Source organism: Balaenoptera physalus (genome assembly GCF_965194825.1).
Source record: "Balaenoptera physalus genome assembly, chromosome: 8".
NCBI lineage: Eukaryota > Metazoa > Chordata > Mammalia > Artiodactyla > Balaenopteridae > Balaenoptera > Balaenoptera physalus.
In genome coordinates this window covers 109,430,932-109,452,550 of record NC_138887.1, presented here as the reverse complement: position 1 = coordinate 109,452,550, position 21,619 = coordinate 109,430,932, and the positions used below count along the sequence as shown (strand labels likewise).

The 21,619-nt window shown below is 38.7% G+C and overlaps 1 protein-coding gene and 1 long non-coding RNA gene across 8 annotated transcripts in view; one reads left to right on the top strand and one right to left on the bottom strand.

The window, feature by feature from the left end:
• The window catches only part of IFT56 (intraflagellar transport 56), a 37,637-nt gene extending 21,177 nt beyond the window's left edge, over positions 1-16,460 (bottom strand). The window contains exons 1-7 of one of the 4 annotated variants that reach the window (XR_014266824.1): positions 16,201-16,460; positions 15,572-15,709; positions 13,172-13,264; positions 11,360-11,474; positions 9,837-9,886; positions 6,140-6,285; positions 5,052-5,223 (exon numbers count right to left, since the gene is read on the bottom strand). Coding sequence is in view for 3 of the 4 variants with exons in the window: in XM_082473023.1 (XP_082329149.1) it covers positions 5,052-5,223; positions 6,140-6,285; positions 9,837-9,886; positions 11,360-11,474; positions 13,172-13,264; positions 15,572-15,709; positions 16,201-16,203 (717 nt within the window). In the remaining variant the exon portion in view is untranslated. Of the gene's footprint in view, positions 1-5,051; positions 5,224-6,139; positions 6,286-9,836; positions 9,887-11,359; positions 11,475-13,171; positions 13,265-15,478; positions 15,710-16,200 lie in introns of all 4 variants that reach the window. The other 3 variants (XM_082473024.1, XM_082473023.1, XM_082473025.1) reach the window with 3 other exon arrangements.
• A 44-nt stretch (positions 16,461-16,504) lies between these two features.
• On the top strand, positions 16,505-20,577 carry LOC309666072. 4 transcript variants are annotated; one of them, XR_014266859.1, is made up of 3 exons: positions 16,505-16,865; positions 17,911-18,203; positions 20,113-20,577. It is a non-coding gene; the product is annotated as an uncharacterized lncRNA (long non-coding RNA). The 4 variants fall into 4 exon arrangements; XR_014266860.1 differs by having other exon boundaries at positions 16,509-16,865; positions 17,951-18,203; XR_014266861.1 differs by having other exon boundaries at positions 16,570-16,916; positions 18,046-18,203.
• Positions 20,578-21,619: the final 1,042 nt, after the last annotated feature.

The window sequence follows — 21,619 nt, the reverse complement described above, 5'->3', positions numbered from 1 at the left end:
AAAAACATGTATACAAATGTTTACAGCAGCATTATTCATGATAGGAAGAAGGTGGAAACAATCCAAATAACCATCCCCTGACAACTGGAAAAATAAAATGTGGTATATCCATACAATGGAATATTATTTGGTCATAAAAATGAATGAAGTACTAAAACATGCTATAACATGATGAACTTTATAAACATTATGCTAAAGTAAAAGAAGCCAGTCATAAAAGATCACATATTATATGATTCCTTTTACAGGAAATATCCCAAACAGGCAAATCTATAGAGACAGAAAGTAGATTAAGTAGTTGTTTAGGGCTTGGTGAATGGGGGTTGATACCTATGGGGTATGGAGTTTCTTTTTGAGGTAATGGAAATGTTCTAAAATTGACTGTGGTGTGAATTCCCTGGTGGTCTGGTGGATAGGACTCCGTGATTTCACTGCCGAGGCTGAGGGTTCGATCCCCCATCAGGGAACTAAGATCCCGCAAGCCTCATGGCACAGCCAAAAATAGAGGAAAAAAAAAAAAGTGTTTAAAAATAAATAAAATTGTCCATGATGAAGATTGCACATAGTGGTGAATATACTAAAAACCACCGAATTGTATACTTTAAAAGGGTGAACTGTATGGTATGTTACATATATCTCAACAAAGCTGTTAAAACATAAAATTATAAATAGAAGATGTAGGTCATCTTATAATATGTTAGAGTGAAAATGACCTTTCTAAAAGCACGACAACATGATAGAAATCATGTAAGAAATAGTCCTCATGAAACATCAATACGTGATTTTACGTTCAAATTTTCTGTGTCCTATATTAGGGTTTTGTCTTTTCAATCTAATTCATCAATCTTTGTCTTTCATTGAGAAGTCAAACCTTTTAAATGTAATTACAGATAAGCTGGATTTGAAAAAGGCAAAACAATAGGCCTTTAGAAGATAATATCAGAGAATATAATTTGGGCTAGGAAATCATTTCTTAAAATACAGAAGCACTAAACATAAAGAAGAAGACAAATTTGACTATGTTTCAGCCTATCAAATCTTTGATAATTGCTCAGTTCACTGAGAGTTTACTATGTATATGAAGGTAAGGACTTTGCATACATCACAGAAACCTACAATAATTCAGCACTATTATTTTGCATATTTTGCAGATAATGCTTAAGGAGGTTAAGTAGTTCACTGAAAGCCACATGGCTAGTAAGCTAGGACTGGAATATGGTCCGTCTGATTTCAAAGCTCCTGCTCTTAATCACTACTGGAGCCCTCCCAGTTTGGGGGGATAAAAGTTCTTTATCCTCTGAAACCAGTGTTCTTCTTCCTTTTACCAGCATCCTATATTCACTGCTTCTATTTCTTCATCATCTACTTGTCATTCCTCTGCCATATCCTTTAGGACAATTCTCAATCCAAGTGATTACTCAGTCCCTCTTTATCTCCTTGCCACCTAGCTTCAACACCCAATAATAATGATACCCTAATCAGAGTAGGAAACCCCAGTCAGGAAACCCAATGGCTTTTTCTCAATCTGCATCTTTACTGACCTCTTTTGAACCTCCTCCTTCTTCTAATGTGATTCTCCCTTAATGTGTTAGTCATATTTTAAATTTCTCATTCAACCATTACTTAGCTGGCATCAACTTTGTGTGTGCATTGTGCCAGGTCCTGGGATACAAATGTCAAAGGACAGTCTCAACCCTCCATGAGCTTGTCTAGATTAAAGATAATCAAAGCAGGTTAATGAGGCCTTGCTCGGGTAGGATCCGCCACCATCCGGACCCTCAGGGCCCCAGTGCAGCTCAGGGCCACGGCTCTGTGCTGGCCCATGTCCATTGGCCTCAACAAGGGCCACAAGGTGACTAATAACGTGAGCAAGCCGAGGCACAGCCACCGCCACCGGCGCCTCACCAAGTATACCAAGTGCGTGCGAGACATGATCCAAGAGGTATGCAGCTTTGCCCCTTAAGAACGGCGGGCCACGGAGCTGCTCAAGGTCTCCAAGGACACGCGGGCCCTCAAGTTCATCAAGAAAAGGGTGGGGACACACTTCCATGCCAAAAGGAAGAGACAGGAGCTGAGTAATGTCCTGGCAGCCAGGAGGAAAGCAGCAGCCAAGAAGGACAGAGCTCCCTCCCCTCAGTGCATAATAAAACCTTTTCAGAAAAAAAAAAAAAGAAAATTAGGCAACTACCAAATAATAAGTATGATTTTATATATAGATATAAAATCATATATAATAGCTATATTATTACCAATTATTTATTGGTAAGATATAATAACCACATTATTTGATTATATTTAAATAATCATGCTTATTATTTGGTAGCTATATTATTATGTATATATATAAATTAAGAGCAAGAGGAATGTACAACTAAGTCTGCAGTAAATTTTAGTGGTTAAGTCTATGGGCTTTAGAGTCAGGGTTTGAGACCTGAATTTCTCACTTGTTAGCTGTATAACCTTGGGTAAGGTGTTCAAAGTACTTTAAGAATTGAGTGAATCATTACATATTATTTCATGTTTACTATAGAAGAGCAGAATGCTTTGGTGTCTGGGGAGAGAATGAACTATACAATATAGAGCCCATTATAAAAATTACTAGAGGAATTACTAGAGGCTTTTAAATGGTTTAATAAAATTATCATAAGTAAACACAAACTATATCCTCTTGCTTCCAAAAAAAAAAAGCTTCTTAGGGTACCTTTGACATAGTCATCTACTGCTGGAGAACACTATAAAGTCAGCATGTAATCTACATGGACACAATTTCAAATGAAAAAGCATGCCTTTAGTGAATGGGAAGTGCAGTTTGGTATCCTGACTTGGATACCGTTAGACCTACAGCATATTGGTTAGCCATGCCACCCATACCAGACTCTGGAAAGAACATGTGCAGACAAAATGTAAACATTTAATAGGTTGGACCTTATACTAAAATTGGCAAAGTCCCCAAGACTGACTCAAGGTAGAAAGGCAAGAATACACTTCTCTTCTTTCACTTATTCTAAACAAAACTCTAATGAGATCAAATTGCAAATCCAGTTTACTATTAAACTGCTGATGCTGGGAACCAGCCAATTAGGCAGACTCCAGGGACTCTAGTTGAAATGATTATTCCAAGAATGTATTTTATATAATATCGATATATAAAGGGACCGCTCCATTGCATACTAAGCAATTTAACTGATAGGCATTTCTTTTGCCACAACTGACCACCTTTATCGACATAAACCATGAAAAGTGAATCTGGGCGTATGTTAAGGACATGTTCTCCAACTGCCAGCTGCTAAACACTGTTTCACTCAGCAGTTGAATCTGCTGTTAAAGTATGTTAATAGTGTTCCTTGCTATTACACAATAAATTTTGCTTTGATATACTAATTAATTTTCTGGTTTCAGTTTCTTTCCTTCCTCCCCCCTACTCTAGGGTGGTATGATGCCACTTACACTACTTTTTCGGCAAGGTGAGATTTTAAAATTTTGACACATGCAGAAATTTTACATTTAAATTTTGGTGGCTTCTGACGTCAACTAAAGTAATGTCCAAGGAAGCAATTTCTAAGCATGGCCCCCTCATAGGGTTAATCTAAAAATATCTGTACATGAAGTATATACAAATACATACACCTGAACCTGTATATAGATATAATATAGAACATGCTATCTATATATCTATTTATAGATCTATTTATATCTATACGTATTGGGTTGGCCAAAAAGCTCGTTCGGAGTTTTCCGTAAGATCTTACAGAAAAACCCAAATGAACTTTTTGGCCAGCCCAATATATATATGTGTGTATGCATATGTGTGTGTGTGTGTGTGTGTGTGTGTGTGTGTGTGTAGTTAAATAAAATGAGATCATAATGTATGGCCTCCTGTATACTCTGAGTTTCCTATAAAAAGAGAGCTATAACAACAAGGAAAAAAAATCAAAAAAGAAAAAAAAAGAGAGCTATAACAGAATTTATCCACAGGATTGTCAGGGAAACTAAATATATAAATATATAAAGTATTCTGCACAGTGCCTATAAGTTAACCAATTTCTAAGTATTTATAAAATGTCTACCACTATTGCCTCTTGGGGTAACCTTAAAGGAGACATTGAAGTATACCAAGCAGAGAAAGGCACTCCAGGAAATGAGAATGCTGTATGCAAAGCTATGGTAGTAGGAGAGTATGGGTGTGTGAAACAAACTCAGTGGCTGGAATGGAGAGAACAAGACTAGAGGCAGGGAAATTATTTAAAGAATTACAATGAGAGATGAGGAATGCCTGAACTAGAGCAGTGGCAAAGGAGAAGAAGGAACAGATAAAAGAGATGTTCAGGACATAGAAGTGATAGGAACTGGTGGATAATAGATTGTGGATGAAGGAGAAGAGAGCGATGGATATCCTAGGTTTCTGATTACATGTTGATGACTTTGAGACACAAACATATTTTAGAGAAAGAAGCAGAAGTGTTTGGTTTTAACATATTTAAGTTAACGTAAGGTATAGATAAAGACCATCTACAGTATATCAGATACACATAGAGAATTCAGACGTCAACATTCTTTTTAGAATATCTGGTAAATATAAATATTTATACAGTTGGGTTCTTGTAGAATCACATTGGCAATAACAAAGGGATATTAATCAAGAGTAACAGATAATAGTTTCATGAATAACCCGGGAAGTACAGGGTAATTCAAACTGGAATTAAGTAAATTAAGAACAAATTTCAGGACTTCCCTGGTGGTGCAGTGGTTAAGAATCCGCCTGCCAATGCGGGGGAAACGTGTTTGATCCCTGGTCCGGGAAGATCCCACATGCTGCGGAGCAACTAAGCCCGTACGCCACAACTACTAAGCCCACATGCCACAACTACTGAAGCCTGCGCACCTAGAGCCCGTGCTCCACAACAAGAGAAGCCACCGCCATGAGAAGCCCGCGCACCGCAACGAAGAATAGCCCCCACTCGCCGCAACTAGAGAGAGCCCGCGCGCAGCAACAAAGACCCAATACAGCCAAAATAGAAATTAAAAAAAACAACAACAAATTTCATCACTACCTCAGCAGCTTTGCCATTGTAAAGGCGAAAATGATTACAGGCCTTAAGATTGAGTGCGATGGTACTATCAGGAATTTGCTGAAGATAAACAGCCAGAACTTCTTGAGACACATCATAGTAATCCAGCTTGTAGTAACACAGGGCCACATAAACATTGAGGGCAAGGTACTCCCTATTAGATGAAAGAATTAAGGATTAACAATTTAAGTCTACTTCACAGAAATGTTGTCAAACTACAGACCTTTTTAATGGCTCAAGTGGACAGCAAGGCAAAGAGGACATTTCTTCTTTTAAAGAAAAAAGAATATAATCAGTGTAGTATCTTTCTTTTTGTATTATAATATTTAAGTGTTTTGACATAAGCAGAGTAAAAGATGACAACTAGAGGAGAAAGGGAAAAGTTCAACTACTACCTATTCATGTTTAAAAAAACTAACAATCAGTAATCGAGTATAAACTCAAATAAGCAGAGAAGGCAAGTAGATTTGACGACTGAGAATGGGAATGGGTGGGAGATTGTGACAGTAAAGCAAAAGAAGGGAGAAGGGAAGTGGATGAGATATTTTTGGGATGCGGCAGAGAAGCCAAGTGGTCAGTGATAAAGTTGGAACATTAATCCTTCAGAATGATTTGTTTCTAATTTTGTCAGCAAGTTACCTACAGTGTAACTATAACACTGAAATTGATACACCTAGACCATGCATTTTCAACAGGTGTGATATCACCCCCAAAAGGGCAAAAATTGGTTCTTATGGAGAGGTGGAAAATCATACTCATTTTATATATAAAGCATAGATATACATACAGTACATAAACAGATACACAATATATCTATGGTATTGAAACTTCATGGGAGGGCAATTAAGGGGGGAAAAGTCTAAAAAGCCTCCTTGGAAGGTCAATAATGAAATAAAGGTGGAGAAACCCTGATCTAGACAATAAGGAGTTCTTAATCTCACCAGATTATTAGCTAAATAGATTTGAACACATGGTGATATTAGATCCAAAGGACACTAGGTCCTCAGCCAAACTAGGTACAGAAGAAAGTAACAAAATGAGATTTCAAGGAGGCATAAATGGACACAGACCTGTTATCTAGCAGTATTCGCTTATAAATATCAATAGCTTCTTGGTAGTGAGATCGCATATAGTGGATTGAGGCCAAACTGAGTTGATCTTCTGTGATATCCTGAAGATTCTGATGAAAGTTCATCAATTTCTTCTCATCATTAAACTAAAATTGTAAGAGAGCAAAAGACGTGTAAAGATTAACATTAGAGTACGGTTAGAGAAATCAACACCTACGTAATGGATATTTTAACTTCCCCTTCTCCTTCAGCCATTTGTCTCTGTTCTATTTCCCTTCAGCTCCTGGTGTTCTTTACCTCTCTTTCAGAGAAAGAATAAAAATAGTCTCTGGGGACTTCCCTGGCGGCGCAGTGGTTAAGAATCTGCCGGCCAATGCAGGGGACACGGGTTTGAGCCCTGGTCCAGGAAGATCCCACATGCCGCGGAGCAACTAAGCCTGTGCGCCATGTATGTGGAACCTAGAAAAATGGTACAGATGAGCCGGTTTGCAGGGCAGAAGTTGAGACACAGCTGTAGAGAACAGACATACGGACACCAAGGAGGGAAAACTGCAGTGGGGTGGGGATGGTGGTGTGCTGAATTGGGTGATTGGAATTGACATGTATACACTGATGTGTATGAAATTGATGACTAATAAGAACTTGCAGTATAAAAAAACAAACGAAACAACTAATATTAAACTTTCACTGGGTTATTTGTATGGAAATATGTTAATATAAATGTTTCAGACATTACATGAAATTTCTAAAAATCTTATATGTTCTGGTATAATGTTATAAGTCATAATCCTAGTTATTACTTTAAAATGTATATCTCAGAAATAACTAATTTTCTTGTCAACTGCATTATTATGAACTTTCATCAAATCTTTAACTGTGGTCATTTTTAAGTCTTTTGTCATTTACAGACAGTTCTGGGTGTACACTGATGCTTTTGCAAATATGTTCCTATAAAAGGGTTTCATCTTCAAGAAATTCATGGAAAAGACTCTGACAAGTACAGGTTTCTGGTAACTGACTGTACTGCTGAACTGAATGAATAAGCATTTTCAGAACTCTAATGAAAAACTGATGAACTCATAAAAGTGCTAACAAAAGATCAAGATAATAAAAAATTAATTACATGGGACTGAGTGAACTGATGAGGATGATTATAATTTTTGTGACTTTCTGTTTGAATTAAAAAAAAAAAATCCCACAAGGACTCAGATCAAATCAAATTTCACTGCAAAGTAAAGGAGCTGTTACAGTGGAGGATTACTGGACTGAATGTCAATATTATGACATAGTATGAGAGTGTTTCATGTTTGGTAATTGCAATCATTGTTGCTTTTGTTGTGGTCATCCATGTACAATGCTTGGTGTCAGTCTATTTATCTCTTGTAAAAATAAAATACAGTGTGTGTGTGTGAAAAAAAAAAATAAATAAAAAAAAAATAAAATACAGTGTGTGTGTTTGGAAAAAAAAAAAAAAAGCCTGTGCGCCACAACAACTGAGCCTGCGCTCTAGAGCCCGCGAGCCACAACTACTGAAGCCCGTGTGCCACAACTACTGAGCCCACACGCCACAACTACTGAAGCCTGTGCACCTAGAGCCTGTGCTCTGCAACAAGAGAAGCCACTGCAATGAGAAGCTCACACACCACAACGAAGAGTAGCGACTGCTCACTGCAACTAGAGAAAGCCCGCGTGCAGCAACGGAGACCCAATGCAGCCAAATAAACAAATAAATAAACATTTTAAAAAATTAAAAAAAAAATAGTCTCTGGAGGCAGAGCCTTAACAATGGAAAGCCTTTAAGTTACAGCTCATATTAATTACTTGACACCCCTCTTCTTACCATCTTTTTTTTTCTATTTCTTTCTTTATATCTTCTCCCTTTCCTTTTTTTCTCTGTCTCTATCATTTTTACATGCTGTTTATAAGAGAGACATTTAAAATAGGACACAGAAAGATAGAGAGTGAAAGGATGTGAAAAGATACAATAAGCAAACACTAACCAAAAGAGAGCTGGTGGAGCTACACAAATATGACAAAGTAGTCTTTATGTGAAGAGAGATTTTTGGAGCTAAAGAGAGACATTTCATAATGATAAATGTTTCAATCCACTAGATGGACATAACAATTCTAAATCTGTACACACTTAATGATAGTCTGCAAAACATGTAAAGCAAAAATCGTAAGAACTAAACAGAGAGACAGATAATTATAGCATGAATTTTTTTTTTTCTCCCCCGCACTGCCCGGCTTGCAGGATCTAGCTCCCCCGCCAGGGACTGAACCCATGCCCTTGGCAGCGAAAGAGCAGAGTCCCAACCACTGGACCAATAAGGAATTCCCAAAATTTTTAAATGCACCGAAAATAATTATTTTCAAATACTGCCTTTGGACAATTAGATAAACTTCCTGTAAAATAATTTAGCACTATCAATTAAAAGCTTTAAATTTTTATTGTTCATACTCAGTAACTCAATAAGTCCATTTTAGGATGTTAGAATCATATTTTTATAATTAAAATTAAAACCAATCTGGAAGCTAAATAACTAGAAGTGTTGAATGAATTGTGGCACATGCATATGATGGATTGTTATTAAAAAAAGCCTGGTTGGGCTTCCCTGGTGGCGCAGTGGTTGAGAATCTGCCTGCCAATGCAGGGGACACAGGTTCGAGCCCTGGTATGGGAAGATCCCATATGCCGCGGAGCCACTAGGCCCGTGAGCCACAATTACTGAGCCTGCGCGTGTGGAGCCTGTGCTCCGCAACAAGAGAGGCCGCGATAGTGAGAGGCCCGCGCACCGCGATGAAGAGTGGCCCCCACTTGCCGCAACTAGAGAAAGCCCTCGCACAGAAACGAAGACCCAACACAGCCATAAATAATAAATAAATAAATTAAAAAAAAACAAAAACAAAACCTCAGAAGCAACTATAATACAATAGGTTTCTAGTTAAAAAAAAAAGAAAAAAAAAAAAAAAAGCCTGGTTTTTAAGACTAGTGACTCGGGTACACTTGTACTATAAAGATAAGTTTAAAACAAAAGCAGAATACAAAAAAATATATTTAACATGAATCCCATTCTGCAAAACAAACAAAAATACAGATATGCATATAAAAATAATTATCCCAAAAGGAGATATGCCAAAAGGTTGAAATGCAGTTAGCTTTAAATACGGTAGACGTTATATCCTTTTATTGCATATTTACATTTTGCTTAACAGAATGTGTAATTTTATAATATGAAAAATGATTTTAAAAATCATTTTATGACATGATCAAAATTATTGCTATAAGGCAATTCTGAAAGGTATGTATTTATTTTCAGGAGTCAGGACAAGGTGTCTTTGAGTCTGTTTCCTAAGAGACAATAAGATGGTGGAAACAAACTAATCTTAAATGACTACTGCTTAAGAAGAACTAAAACCTAACATTTCTGAATAAACAGAGTAAAAAAACATTAATGGGGGAGAAAGTCCTATAAAATTAACACCTGTATTCTACTTGTTCTAGAAATACCATTAACGAGACTTTCTACTTAATTCTCTTTCACCCTTGTTGGTAACAAGAAGAAAGAAAGAGAAAAATATTTAAAAATCAAAAAGTGTGAAGTCAATTATACGTCAATTAAAAAATATATACTTAAAAAAATTTTTTTAATCTTAAAACATTAAAACAAAAAGTGTGAAATAGGAACGTAAATACCTTGTGAGCCAAGTGGAAGAGCAGGCGGTTTTGAAGTCGGCTTTTTGGAGCTGTGAAAAAAAATCCAAGGTGCTTATTAAAGAACTCAATTGTCTATGGCACTTAGTCCCTTGCAGGAGTGACATGAGACAGATAAATCTTCCCAAATCCTTACCTATTGGATCCTGCTACGTCTCTGCTATAATATATTAACGTATTATTTTAGTCTAGTCCTACTGCAGTAGCAGCAACATCACCAAGAACCAGAGGGAAAATGCTCTAAGGTTCTGCTCTTGCCCACACTTCTTCCTTACTCCATGGTGGTAAAGCATAGCACGGCACTCCTCACAGGTCCAGTAGCAGCCCACCCTGTGTAGTTCACACACTGAACCAAACACTGGAAGCAAATGGTTATGGTCATCTCAATACATGTAAGAATCCACTCTTCATTCAGCTGGTCTTCCACTGTTCTTTGTCGATTCCTTCTGAAATCCCCTTTTCATAATTACAGTGCCATATTTTCCTAAATACTAGCCCAGTCTCCATTTCGTAGATCTTCTGGCACGATAATCTACCATCTAAAACAGGGAGCCAAGCAAAAAGGTGAACACCTCTTAAGTTCCAGATCCCCTTTGTGCTCTTGGAGAATCTTCCTAATTCTAGACACTCAATCTTATATCTCTTCACAGCAAAAAGTCATACTTCAATGTATAAAAAAGAAAAATATATGTGGAAAGAGAGATAGCTACCTTGATCACCTTACATGTGTCTAACTGTTCTAGGCACAGATAAAGTCTAGAAACATGAGATAAATAACTCAAAGGCCTTTATAACTAAATTAGGAAAATTAGAGTTCCATGACTCTGAACTGGAATTCTACCTAAATATGTATATATCAGTTAATTCTCTAAGATTTCTACCCTGAAATACATTCTTCCCTAACATATTTCCAAACATTCTTTTGCCCACTTTCTCTACTTTTCTTTGAATTTAATTTGATTCATACTCTAATTATTCTTAATCTTTCCTCCCATGGTTCCCTTTTGCCCTACTCTATTTGCAAATTTGAGTCCAGTTCTCCTAAGATGACTGTCCTGGTAAGTAAAGCAAAAGGGAAGAAATCTGGATTCTTCAAGTTGGAATTACTTGGCTTCTCATTCAGAAGCAGGAAAAGAAGCTATAAAATGCACATTCCTAACAGCTTGAACAACTATACCCAACTCCTACCAACAGCATGAACTTCCTACCACAGTGGAGCCTAAGAAAGGCACCTTGCCCTTTTTCTTCTCTCATCCTTCTGCTTTTTGGCTTTAGCTTCTGAGGAGGTGGGAGGGTAAGCAGCACAAAGATTAACTCTCTTTTTAAACATAAAGTTGCTAAGATCCAACATTCTTTGAAGAGTAAAGCTTTTTTTTTTTTTTTTTTAGCTTTCTAATGTCACTTGATTTTTCCTCAATAGAAAAAGGAATTAAATAAGTTTTAAAATCTTCAAAATGACTCTTACTATTAGTGATGAATACCAGATATTAAAAGGGCCCATTTACCTTTAAATCCAGCTGCTTCAGCTTGTTTATACATTCCAAGAAAAAAGTAGGTACAGGCTAGGTTCACCCAGACTTCAGGATTGCAATTTTCCTCTTTTGTTGCATTTTCATATTCCTGAAACATACATTAAGCAGTGATCCCTTTCAGCAGTAATCAATGGGCCATTCCTTTATGTATAATGGAATAGGAGTTCTTACTGTGATTGGGCAACTTCACATTTAGGGACTTCTATATGCTCCTTACCTATTCTATACCTGTAATATTAAATACTGAAGCTAAGGCTCAATCCTACCCATGCAGGGCTGTTGTCCACATAACCTGACACTTGTTTTCTTTTTCCCCTTTTAATATTGATATGGGCTAACAAACTGCAAAAATGAAAAGCAACTATTTTCTTTTTGCTAACTTAAAAAGACATAAAAAAGATGCCTTATTAAAAATGCATAGGTTCAGTTAACTTAAAATCTGATAACCTTAATACCCTACAAATTTCATTTCATTCTATTTGTTCTCTGGCTTTGTTTATTTGGCTTTACACTTTTAAAATTTGGTGTGTTCTTCTGTTTTTTCCCCCTGTTAAGGACAGTTTCTGAGATTCATTTTATTTTTAAAATAAAAATAAAATTTTATTTTATTTCATTTTATTTTTGGCTGCATTGGGCCTTCGTTGCTGCGCGCGGGCTTTCTTTAGTTGCGGTGAGCGGGGGCTACTCTTCGTTGCAGTGTGCAGGCTTCTCATTGTGGTGGCTTCTCTTGTTGCAGAGCACGGGCTCTAGGCATACGGGCTTCAGCAGTTGTGGCACACGGGCTCTAGAGCGCAGGCTCAGTAGTTGTGGCACACGGACTTAGCTGCTCCGCGGCATGTGGGATCTTCCTGGACCAGGGATCGAACCCATGTTCCCTGCATTGGCAGGCAGACTCTTAACAACTGTGCCACCAGGGAAGTCCCTCCATAAACTCTTTTACTATTTATCAGCCTTCCCCAGATGCCTTTTTTCTTTCTTACTCTGTTTGGGTTACTCTCTTTTCTCCTATATCTTTCACATATACTACCAGCTCCTACTCCGCCCTTTTCACATCTTCACTTTTCCTTCACTGATTTTGCTGCTTTTGTTCATATCACTTCCTCATTACCTGATCTTGGATACTTTTCATTTTAGTAGTGCAGGTTCTTTTAATATCCTTAGATTACACTTTGAGAGTAAGAATATGTGGGAAAGTTCCAAACAATTTCATTTATGAATTAAAAATTATTTGACATAAGGCATCTAAAATTTTATCTAGATCCATAATTCCATAGATTGTTAATTACATTGCAGGTTTTACAATGACCAAGAAAAAAAACTTTCAAAGCTATACTTAAAAAATATAAAGATAATATAATCTTTCCTATGTCTAAAATTAACCACGCAAAATAATAATGAACTTCTTTTTGAGAAAAGAATTGTGAAATTTTTTATCAAAAGGGCTTATTTTTCTTCTCCTGAAGACTTCCTTAAGAAAGACTAATATTAATATATTGAACAATCTCATTAGTATATATTTAAAAGGAAAAAGTAAACAGACATAGATAAATATGCTTGAACATATATAGAAGATTTCTGAGGCAACACATTTAAAAAGAGCCAATGGTTACTTCTGTTAACAAAGAAATAGGATTGAGGAAAGCATACAGGGTGACTTTTTTTCCTTTTTCCTTTGTTCCCTTCTATATTGTTTGAATTTTACCATGAGCGTGTATTATTATAATACAAAGCTTAAAAACTTTTCAAAACCCTTCTGTTATAAAAAAAAAGTTTCTTTAAACTAACCTCCAAAGCTCTCTTGTAGTCACCCAGATGAAAAGCACAATATCCAATCCACAAATTAGTGTCCTCTTCTTGTTCCCCAACATGACGTTTGAACTTTACGTTAAAATTTCATGAAAAAAAAAATCATGAATACTTTGAATAGTACACTCCCTGTTAAACACTGCTATGTTAAGTTATTAATGAACAATAGGAAAAACACTGCTATGTTAAGTTATTAATGAACAATAGGAAATCACAAATTATAGAAGCAAGATAATCTCAGTTTAATTAAACTGATACCTACAGAACTCAGCACAATTACCTTTACCTCAAATATTTCACAGCTGTTTTTCTGTGTTTACTGACACTCTACTCCAGAAAGTATTTAAGAGTTATCCTCATAACAATTCTGGGTGATATATAAGGAACATAAGAATTATGTGAAATATTTAATGCCAAATAACTGAAAGTCAGTGAAATTAAGCGATGGACTCAAGGCCACACACAGCCAGTAGATGTGGTGGCAGGGACCACCGTAGCCCATGGACTCCAAAGCCCGTGTTTTCACCCCTCCACGCTCTACCCCGCATTCATCTTCACACTTCAAACCTGTCCCGTGAGCACACACGTATATTTATTCATAGGTTATAACCTTTCACTGAGGACAAGCCATTAAATCATTCTATTACCCTTGAACAGGCTTACCAGGGCCTGCAAGAATTACAGATGTTTAGAAGACCACCTAATCATTTATGTCCATTGTGAAAAAATACTCATGAATTCATCAGCCAATGAAAGAAAAGCCCTGTTTTGGAGGAAAGGAGTGAGACCTTGAAGGAGGAGTCTGGACGACCATGGCAAGGTGAGATTTTTTTTTTTCACTCTATAGGAAGGAAATCTAAAAAAGAGTGGATATATATATACATATAACTGATTCACTTTGCTATACAGCAGAAACTAACACAACACTGTAAAGCAACTATATTCCAATAAAAATTAATTAAAAATTAAAATTAATTAAAAATTTTAAAAAAACAGATGACTGTTACAAAACCTCAGGTGCCTCGACCATTACAAGATGAAGACATCTGTTGATACTTTCTTGTCTGAATAAGAATTTACTCCTGTAGCTAACTCCATAATATTAGAAATTCTCCTCTCACCAAATACTGTGAATTTGAGTACAGTGCCTTAAGTCTGAAGAAATTCTTATTTGAGGTCTCCCTGAATTTGCCCCAGGAATTCCCTGGAGCCACAGGAGAGCTCACGAGACTTCCTCATCCTAAACCGCGGCAGTTCCCATTCCCGTCCATCAAGGCACCTTGGCTACCTAAGAATGAAAGCGTAGCACAGAACCTCCCTGACAACTTACAGGCAGCATGGGATTACACAATAAGGAAAGTGTGGTCACTGCCTCAAAGAAAAGAGAGAAGAGAAAAAGAGACTGACAAAAATTACACATGTATCTACCACTCAGTCCACTGATTTACAGAGCTAGATGGTCCTTCCAAGTCAACTCCCCCACTTTAAAGATGAGAAAGCTGATGCCAGAAAAGTTAAGCAATGTGCTCAATACCAGAGCACTAGCAAGAGACACAGGACTATACGTGAAAGACTGAGAAAGATATATAAAGCTAATTAAAACACTTATTGTTGATAGAGTAATATGGCTGTTGTAGTGCTTTAGAGAAATGATTATGGAACAACACAACCAGGCTTGCTGTCAAAACTCTTCATCTCTTCATTCTTTGGTGTACCCCTTCATTCTTCTATAACATAGGCTTCCCAGAAAGCCGTTTCCCAAAGTGCAGCATCTTTGGAACATCTACATCAGAAGCATTTCGGCTACTTGCCCAAAATACGGGTTCCTGGGAACCACTGTAGGCTGATTCTGTAAAGAATCAGAATCCCTAGGGCAGGAGTCCAGGAATGTACATTTTAATAAGTACCCTAATTCTGATGCATATTAAAAGTTGAGAACTACTGCCACAGAGATTTGAAATATCTTCTGAAGATACAGTATTTTTAGACAAAAAGCATGAAACATGGTAAAATTATTTAAATTTGATCAGAATGTTATAACATATAATAGGAATAAACCATAAATTGGTCAGGGGGTGGAATGAACAATATGTGAACTGACACTGTATTAAATGTCCCTCTACATTTTTAGGCTGGATTCATCATCAGTGGGACTAGATATAATTAAAAGTGTCCCTCGAGAAATAAGTCTATCATTTTAGTTCACCTTTAATCAGGTTTATAGTTAACTTGGAATCTGGAATCTGTGCCTGACAAGATTTACAGAAAGTCCCAGAATGCACCCACCTGTTCCAACAGCATAGCAACCAGCATTCACCCATGCATTCCTCTATATTCTGGTTATTCACCTCCTAAGAAGCAACCTTCTTTGGACATTACCTCCAACAGGGTAATAGCTCCAGTGAAATCTCTTTGTGAAAGTAGCTCCTCTAGTTTTGGAATCTTCCTACCTTTCTTCTTTCTTTTGTCAGTATGCGGTAGGTCCCTGCCTACAGCAGGTTTGGCCCTTGAAAGCATCTGTGAAAGAAACAAGAAAGATAGCTGTATGATCCCATTTCGATGGTCAATATTAAACTGAGAGTGACGGCTCCAGGATTTATAAGTCAAATCCTTAACAACGAACCCCAGGTAAGCGTATTCAAATTCTTTCTGTAACCTGTTATTTTACTAAAAGGGCCATCACCCTGTGTTTGAGCTAACGAAACTGCTACTCCCTTGTTCTTTATCTCCCCCAGTTAGAGTGAGGTAAGAGATGCTTTCGCGCAGCCTTCCCTTGGTCCGCTTTCCATCCCACGCGCAGCTCAGGAGCGGGGAAATGGAGAAGCAGGAGGGAAGAAAGCAACCATGTATTTACAACTGCATCCCTGTCCCCCGTGGGAACACGGGGAGGGCACAGACATCATCCTCTGCTGACAATCGTCGACTTAACCCAGAAGTATGTCTGGAACCTCTAATCTCCAGTCCCAGGACCTACTCAAAGTTCTCCCTCACTGTTCAAAGCCACTAACCATCTTGGCGTCAGTCCTATGAATCCCCTCTGCAGACGAACAGCAGAAGGCCGGGCCTCAGCGCGCCTCGGCATCCACAAAGCTCGCTCGGTCTCCACGGCAACCCCGCCGGGGGACTGGTCCGTGCCCGAATAGCGCTCGCCGGAGAAACGGTGTCCTCCACGTCTTGGTTCCCCTAGGCTTTCACCGCTGCAGGAGTGAAAGTTTCTCCGGAGGAGAGCGTTGTTCTCTATGCTGATAGCGAGAGTTTGACTCTATCTCTGTGAGTTTACTTTAGGAAAAAGAGAATTAGAATGGCATTGTTTTTCAAATACAAGTTTCCCGGGAAAGTAATTTTCAAGGACCACTTCCGATTTGGACGGCGTTGGGCTCCTGAGCAACACGGGGCGCTGACTGGCACGTGATCGCCGTCTCCTGTGCCGTGCCGGAAAGCTTAGAAAAAAATTTCTGCCAAACCGAGGAAGCCGATGTTTGGAGGCGGGAGTTCACCAGAATACGGTTTCTTATTTCCATAGATAAAGCTACCCTTGTGATGTGACGTTATATTGTGATTCCTGCTCATAGAATTTAGAATAGAACCTCTGATTTGTTAGAAATAGGGAAACCCAAGATGGAGTCACAGTGGCCAGTGTGGCACCCATCTTGATTGTTTCTAAAGATCTGATGTAAGATTTGGAATATGTAAATTAAGATAACTGGAGTGTGAAGTCAAATAAGTAAATTGATTTTTTTTTTTTTTTTTTTTTTTTTGGTGGTGGGGGTTGGCTGTGTCACAGGGCTGGTGGGATCTTAGTTACCCAACCAGGGATCAAACTCGGGCCCTCTTCAGTGAAAGCCTGGAGTTCTAACGGCTGGACCACCAGGGTCCAGTAATTATTTTTAAAGGTGTGCGGAAAGACAGATGAAGAAAGATGCATAGCATGAGTTGTGCGTTTAAGTTTTATTCGGGATCTTTCTGAGGACTAAAGCCCGGGAGACAGCCACTCAGTAAACTGTGGCAACTACTCGGTAGAGGTAGGGGAGAAGCCAGTTTATACATGATTTTTGGCCAGGGAATACCTGAAGTCAAGCATATATCTTGGTAAGATTACTACTAATCATAAAGAACAGATGTCTCCAGTTAATCTTTTCAGCTTTTCTATGTATGGGAACATGCAAGAATCTAGGGTCATTAAAATTCTTCCTGAGATATACATCTAACTATCTGTGGGACCTGCGTTATTTGTGTGCGTCCAAAGCACAGATGCCTCATTCTGTTTTCGCCTTGAATTCCCCTAAGAGTCCTACTGTCAGTCAGCAACTGCAGTGGGTTACAACTGAACTCTTGTGGAAATGGGTGGTGAGCAATGCTCTTTGTCTTAGTGATCCTAATTTTTCGGGGTCCACACCTGTATGTTGACTTTAAAAAATGCACAACCTAAAGTTGACAGTTATATTTTATTTGGGGAACCTTACTAAGGACTATAGCCCGGGAATTAGCTTCTCAGATCGCTCTGAAGAACTGTTCCAAAGAGGTAAGTGAGGAGCCAGGATATATAGGAGTTTTTGCTGGGGAAAAAAAAAAAATGTAGTCAAACTTCAAAAGATTACTGCTAATTACGAAAAACAGACATCTCAAGTAAAAGGTTTTAATGCTTTTCTATGTATGGGAAGATGCAAGTGTCTGGGCTCATTGAAATTATTCCTTTGATATGCATCTTAACTATCTAGGGCCAGTATCCTCTTTTTCTCCACCCTGAATTCCCCTCAGGATGCACTCTCAGGGCAGCTGCAGTGACTGTTGGCTCGATGGCAGACAGCATTTTTTGTTTACTGAAATGGCAGGCAACATTTTTTTGTCCACAGGTAAGGCTCCTTGCTGCTGGGGTTGTAACTGTTGCACCCTAGGGATTGTACCTCACAAAAGACAGGGTCTGAGTGCGGTTGCTGAAGAAGGGTCTCGACGGACTGCATGCGTTACGCTCGCTGGAGACTGTCCGTGTCAGAAGCTGCCGGAGTAGAAGGTGATTGCTGAGAAAAGCCAGCGACACACTGGTTGCCGCTGCCTACATCTAGAACCCGTGCCTGCCATTTGCGTTGAGGATGCTTCCCTTCCCCTGTCTCTCTTCAGAGTGGTTCCTTAAACCCTTTAATTTCTTTACTATTGGGTGTGACTAATTTGAGTGTCTTGAGTGCAATAAGCCAAGTGATTTGAGCCTCTTATACAATTGGCTCATGACATGTTTTACAACTTCTCAATCCCACCATTCTTCCCTGGCCTTGTTGCTTTGGCTTGTGGCCAACACCCACACACAGTAAGGAACTATAATATGTGCTGGGTGGACGACTTAGTTTATCTATCTTAATCCTGAACCCAGTTAACACAGATGCAAGGGTAGTCTAAAATCACCGAATCATGGAATATTAGAGCTGGAAGGGACCTTTAAAGGACATCTAGTCCAACCCTCAGAATTAACAGACTAAGGAACTAACATCTGGAGAAGTGAAGTAATTCTCCCAAGTGTATAGATAGTTGTGTTATAGTCGAATTACATTACATACCCCCTGAATAACTAGCCCTGTAGAGACTCAGGTGTACCATAAGCTCATAGAAGGCAGGTATGACTTCTTAGATTCTTTTTCATCCTCCTTGCACTCTAGCTCCTTTCCCCGCCCCTCACCCTCACCCCCAATCACTTGGAGAGTAAATGAGTGACTGCATATCTTCACTGCCTGATATATACACTTTTGTATACATACAAACACGGATAAAGACACATACCACAGGCACAGGCATAGTTTCCCCTCCATCCCCCACCCTCTGGGAACCACTAACCCATCTTCTCTCCGTATGGATTTGCCTATTCTGGATATTTCATATAAATGAAACCATACAAAGAGAGGTCCACATACCGTATGTCTAAATACTGAAACATTTAAAATCAGCCTAGCAAACTGTTAAAATGTTTTATCCTCTTGCCTTGACAAATACACCGTCACGAAGAGGGTCACGTTCCAATTTAGAATTCTCAGACTTCTTGGAATTCTGCTGGGGGAGGTGGCATTGTGGAGGGAGCTACCCTCAGTGTTCACTCAGCCCACGCGCTTCTCTTCTCAGCCCATCTCTTCTCTTCTCTTCTCCTCTCCATCCTGCACCCTGATGGGCTCTGCATGTGCGTGGCCACCCAGCCCCCAAGTGCCAGGGTAGTCACCCGCTCTCCTGTGAGCAGTCACCCTCAGTAGCCCTAAAGGGAGGACACACGCTGGGAAGAGACGGGCTCAGGTATGGAAACAGGCTTGGGGTGGTATGGGCAGGGAATTCCGAGTCCTAGGCACCATAGTGTGGTGCGGAGGGCTGCAGGAACCCCTCAGCTCCATTGCCTCTTCACACCTGGTGCAGGGTGCAGTCAGGGCACAGAGCCCAGGGCAGGGACCCCTCTCGCCAAGGTCTAAGGGCATTGTTGCTTATTATGCTTTAAACAACCTTGTCGATCTTGCTAAATCCATTGAAATGATCTCTGATTTCCAGTAGTTTGTGATATTGCTTTAAACCTCTAAATCCCTGTAGAAGCTGTTTGAACTGTAGCTGTAATTATGAAGGGCAGAATATGGCATTGAGTGTACTTGAGGAGAAGCTATTATTCCCAGCTATAGCTCTAAGAATCTAATGTGTTATGAAACATGTAATAACATAGACACACAAAAGCTGGTTGCATGGGTAAGAGACAAAGTTGGAATTTGCAACTTTATTGCAGTTGCAATAGAACAGCAGTTTCTGAAGAATTGTAAAAATGACCCAGGTTGTGATGATGGTTGTATGCCTATGTAAATTTACTGAAAAACATTGAATTGTATACTTAAAACAGCTGAATTTTATGATATGTGAATTGCATCTTGCTAAATCTGTGTTTTTTGGGGGGGTTGTTTTTTAAGGTGGTCCCCATCTGAGCTTGGAGTGATGTTCTGGAGTCCCCGTTGCTCCAATTTAGCCCTGATGCACAGTGATACTGACTGCCGGTCCTTGGAAACCACCTGTCAATCACCAGGGCCATGACTTGCTAAGGGAATATGAAAGACTGTAAGAAGTTTTGGCATTTCTTGTTCGGGTGGATTTTCCTTAAGGAAAAGTCTCATGAAAAGAAGAATCCTCAACATTTCTGCTGTAGAACCACAGCAACTCTATTCATTAGCTCTCTTGAGTGCTATTAGGTTTTTTTTTTTCTTTTGTTCACTAGTTTCACAAAGATTCTACCTTACCATCAAAAAGAATGTTTTAAAAACCAAATTTTATCCCACTCCCTCGCAGTGAGTTATGGGCTCATGGGGAAAGGATCCCCCACTTTTGACTGTTCTAAGAAAGAGCAAGAAATACTCTGGGATTACGCATTTGAAAAAATACTCCTGCTCTGCACTCCCAATGCAGGGGGCCCGGGTTCAATCCCTGGTCGGGGAGCTAGATCCTGCATGCATGCCTCAACTAAGAGTTCGCATGCCGCAACTAAGACCCAGTGCAGCCAAAATAAATAGGTATTTAAAAAAAAACACTCAAAGAAATACATTTTTCAATCATTTTAAAATAACATTTTTTCTCATTACAAAAGTACTACACATTCACCATGGAAAGTTTGGAAGATGCTGAGAATTAAAATGAAGAAAATGTAAATTATCTATAAATTTATAACCACCTATTAACACCTGTTAACATTTTGCCTTTTAAAAAGTGATTTAACCAGTACTAAAGAATAATGTAATCGTAGCTGAACTACTAATAAATTGGAGAACTATGTAATAAGAAATCTATAGGTGATAATTGTTGAAGCTAGGTGATGGGTACGTGAGTGCTTATTATCCCATTCTATTTTTATATAGAAATTTTCCATAATCCAAAAATAAAAAAGAGGTATCTATTTGAAAACTCCCAAATTTTTCTGTGTGGCCAAATTGTTAACTGAAATGAATTAAAAACATAGGAGTCAATATTTATTTCAGTATAAAAGGTAACTTGCATTTATCCTATTTAAAACTAAGTCTATGTGAGGATACTGAGCAAACAAATTTTCAACTTCTGATTGCTAATGTAATTGTTTATTTGGTGAAAAGATAATTGGAAAATCAGAAAGCAATATAGACATCATGACATGTACACAGGAAAAATACCAGGTGTTGCAATCCCATGATCCCTAAAAGAAGAAACTCCCTGTGTCATCCAGCTGCTGAGGTGCAGATCCTCGGAAGGTCCGTTTTAGTTCATCCCCTAGTGCTGAAGGCAGCTGCTAGCAAGAGCTGAAGGTGACATAGAGTTGTGTGCTTTGAAGTCAGCAAGACCTGAATTTGAATCCTGCCTCCCCTGCTCCTACTGGTGTGAGCGGGTTACTTAACTTCTCTGAGGTGAAATAGAGGTACTGTAGATAGAGATACTAAAACCCACCTCACTGATTTG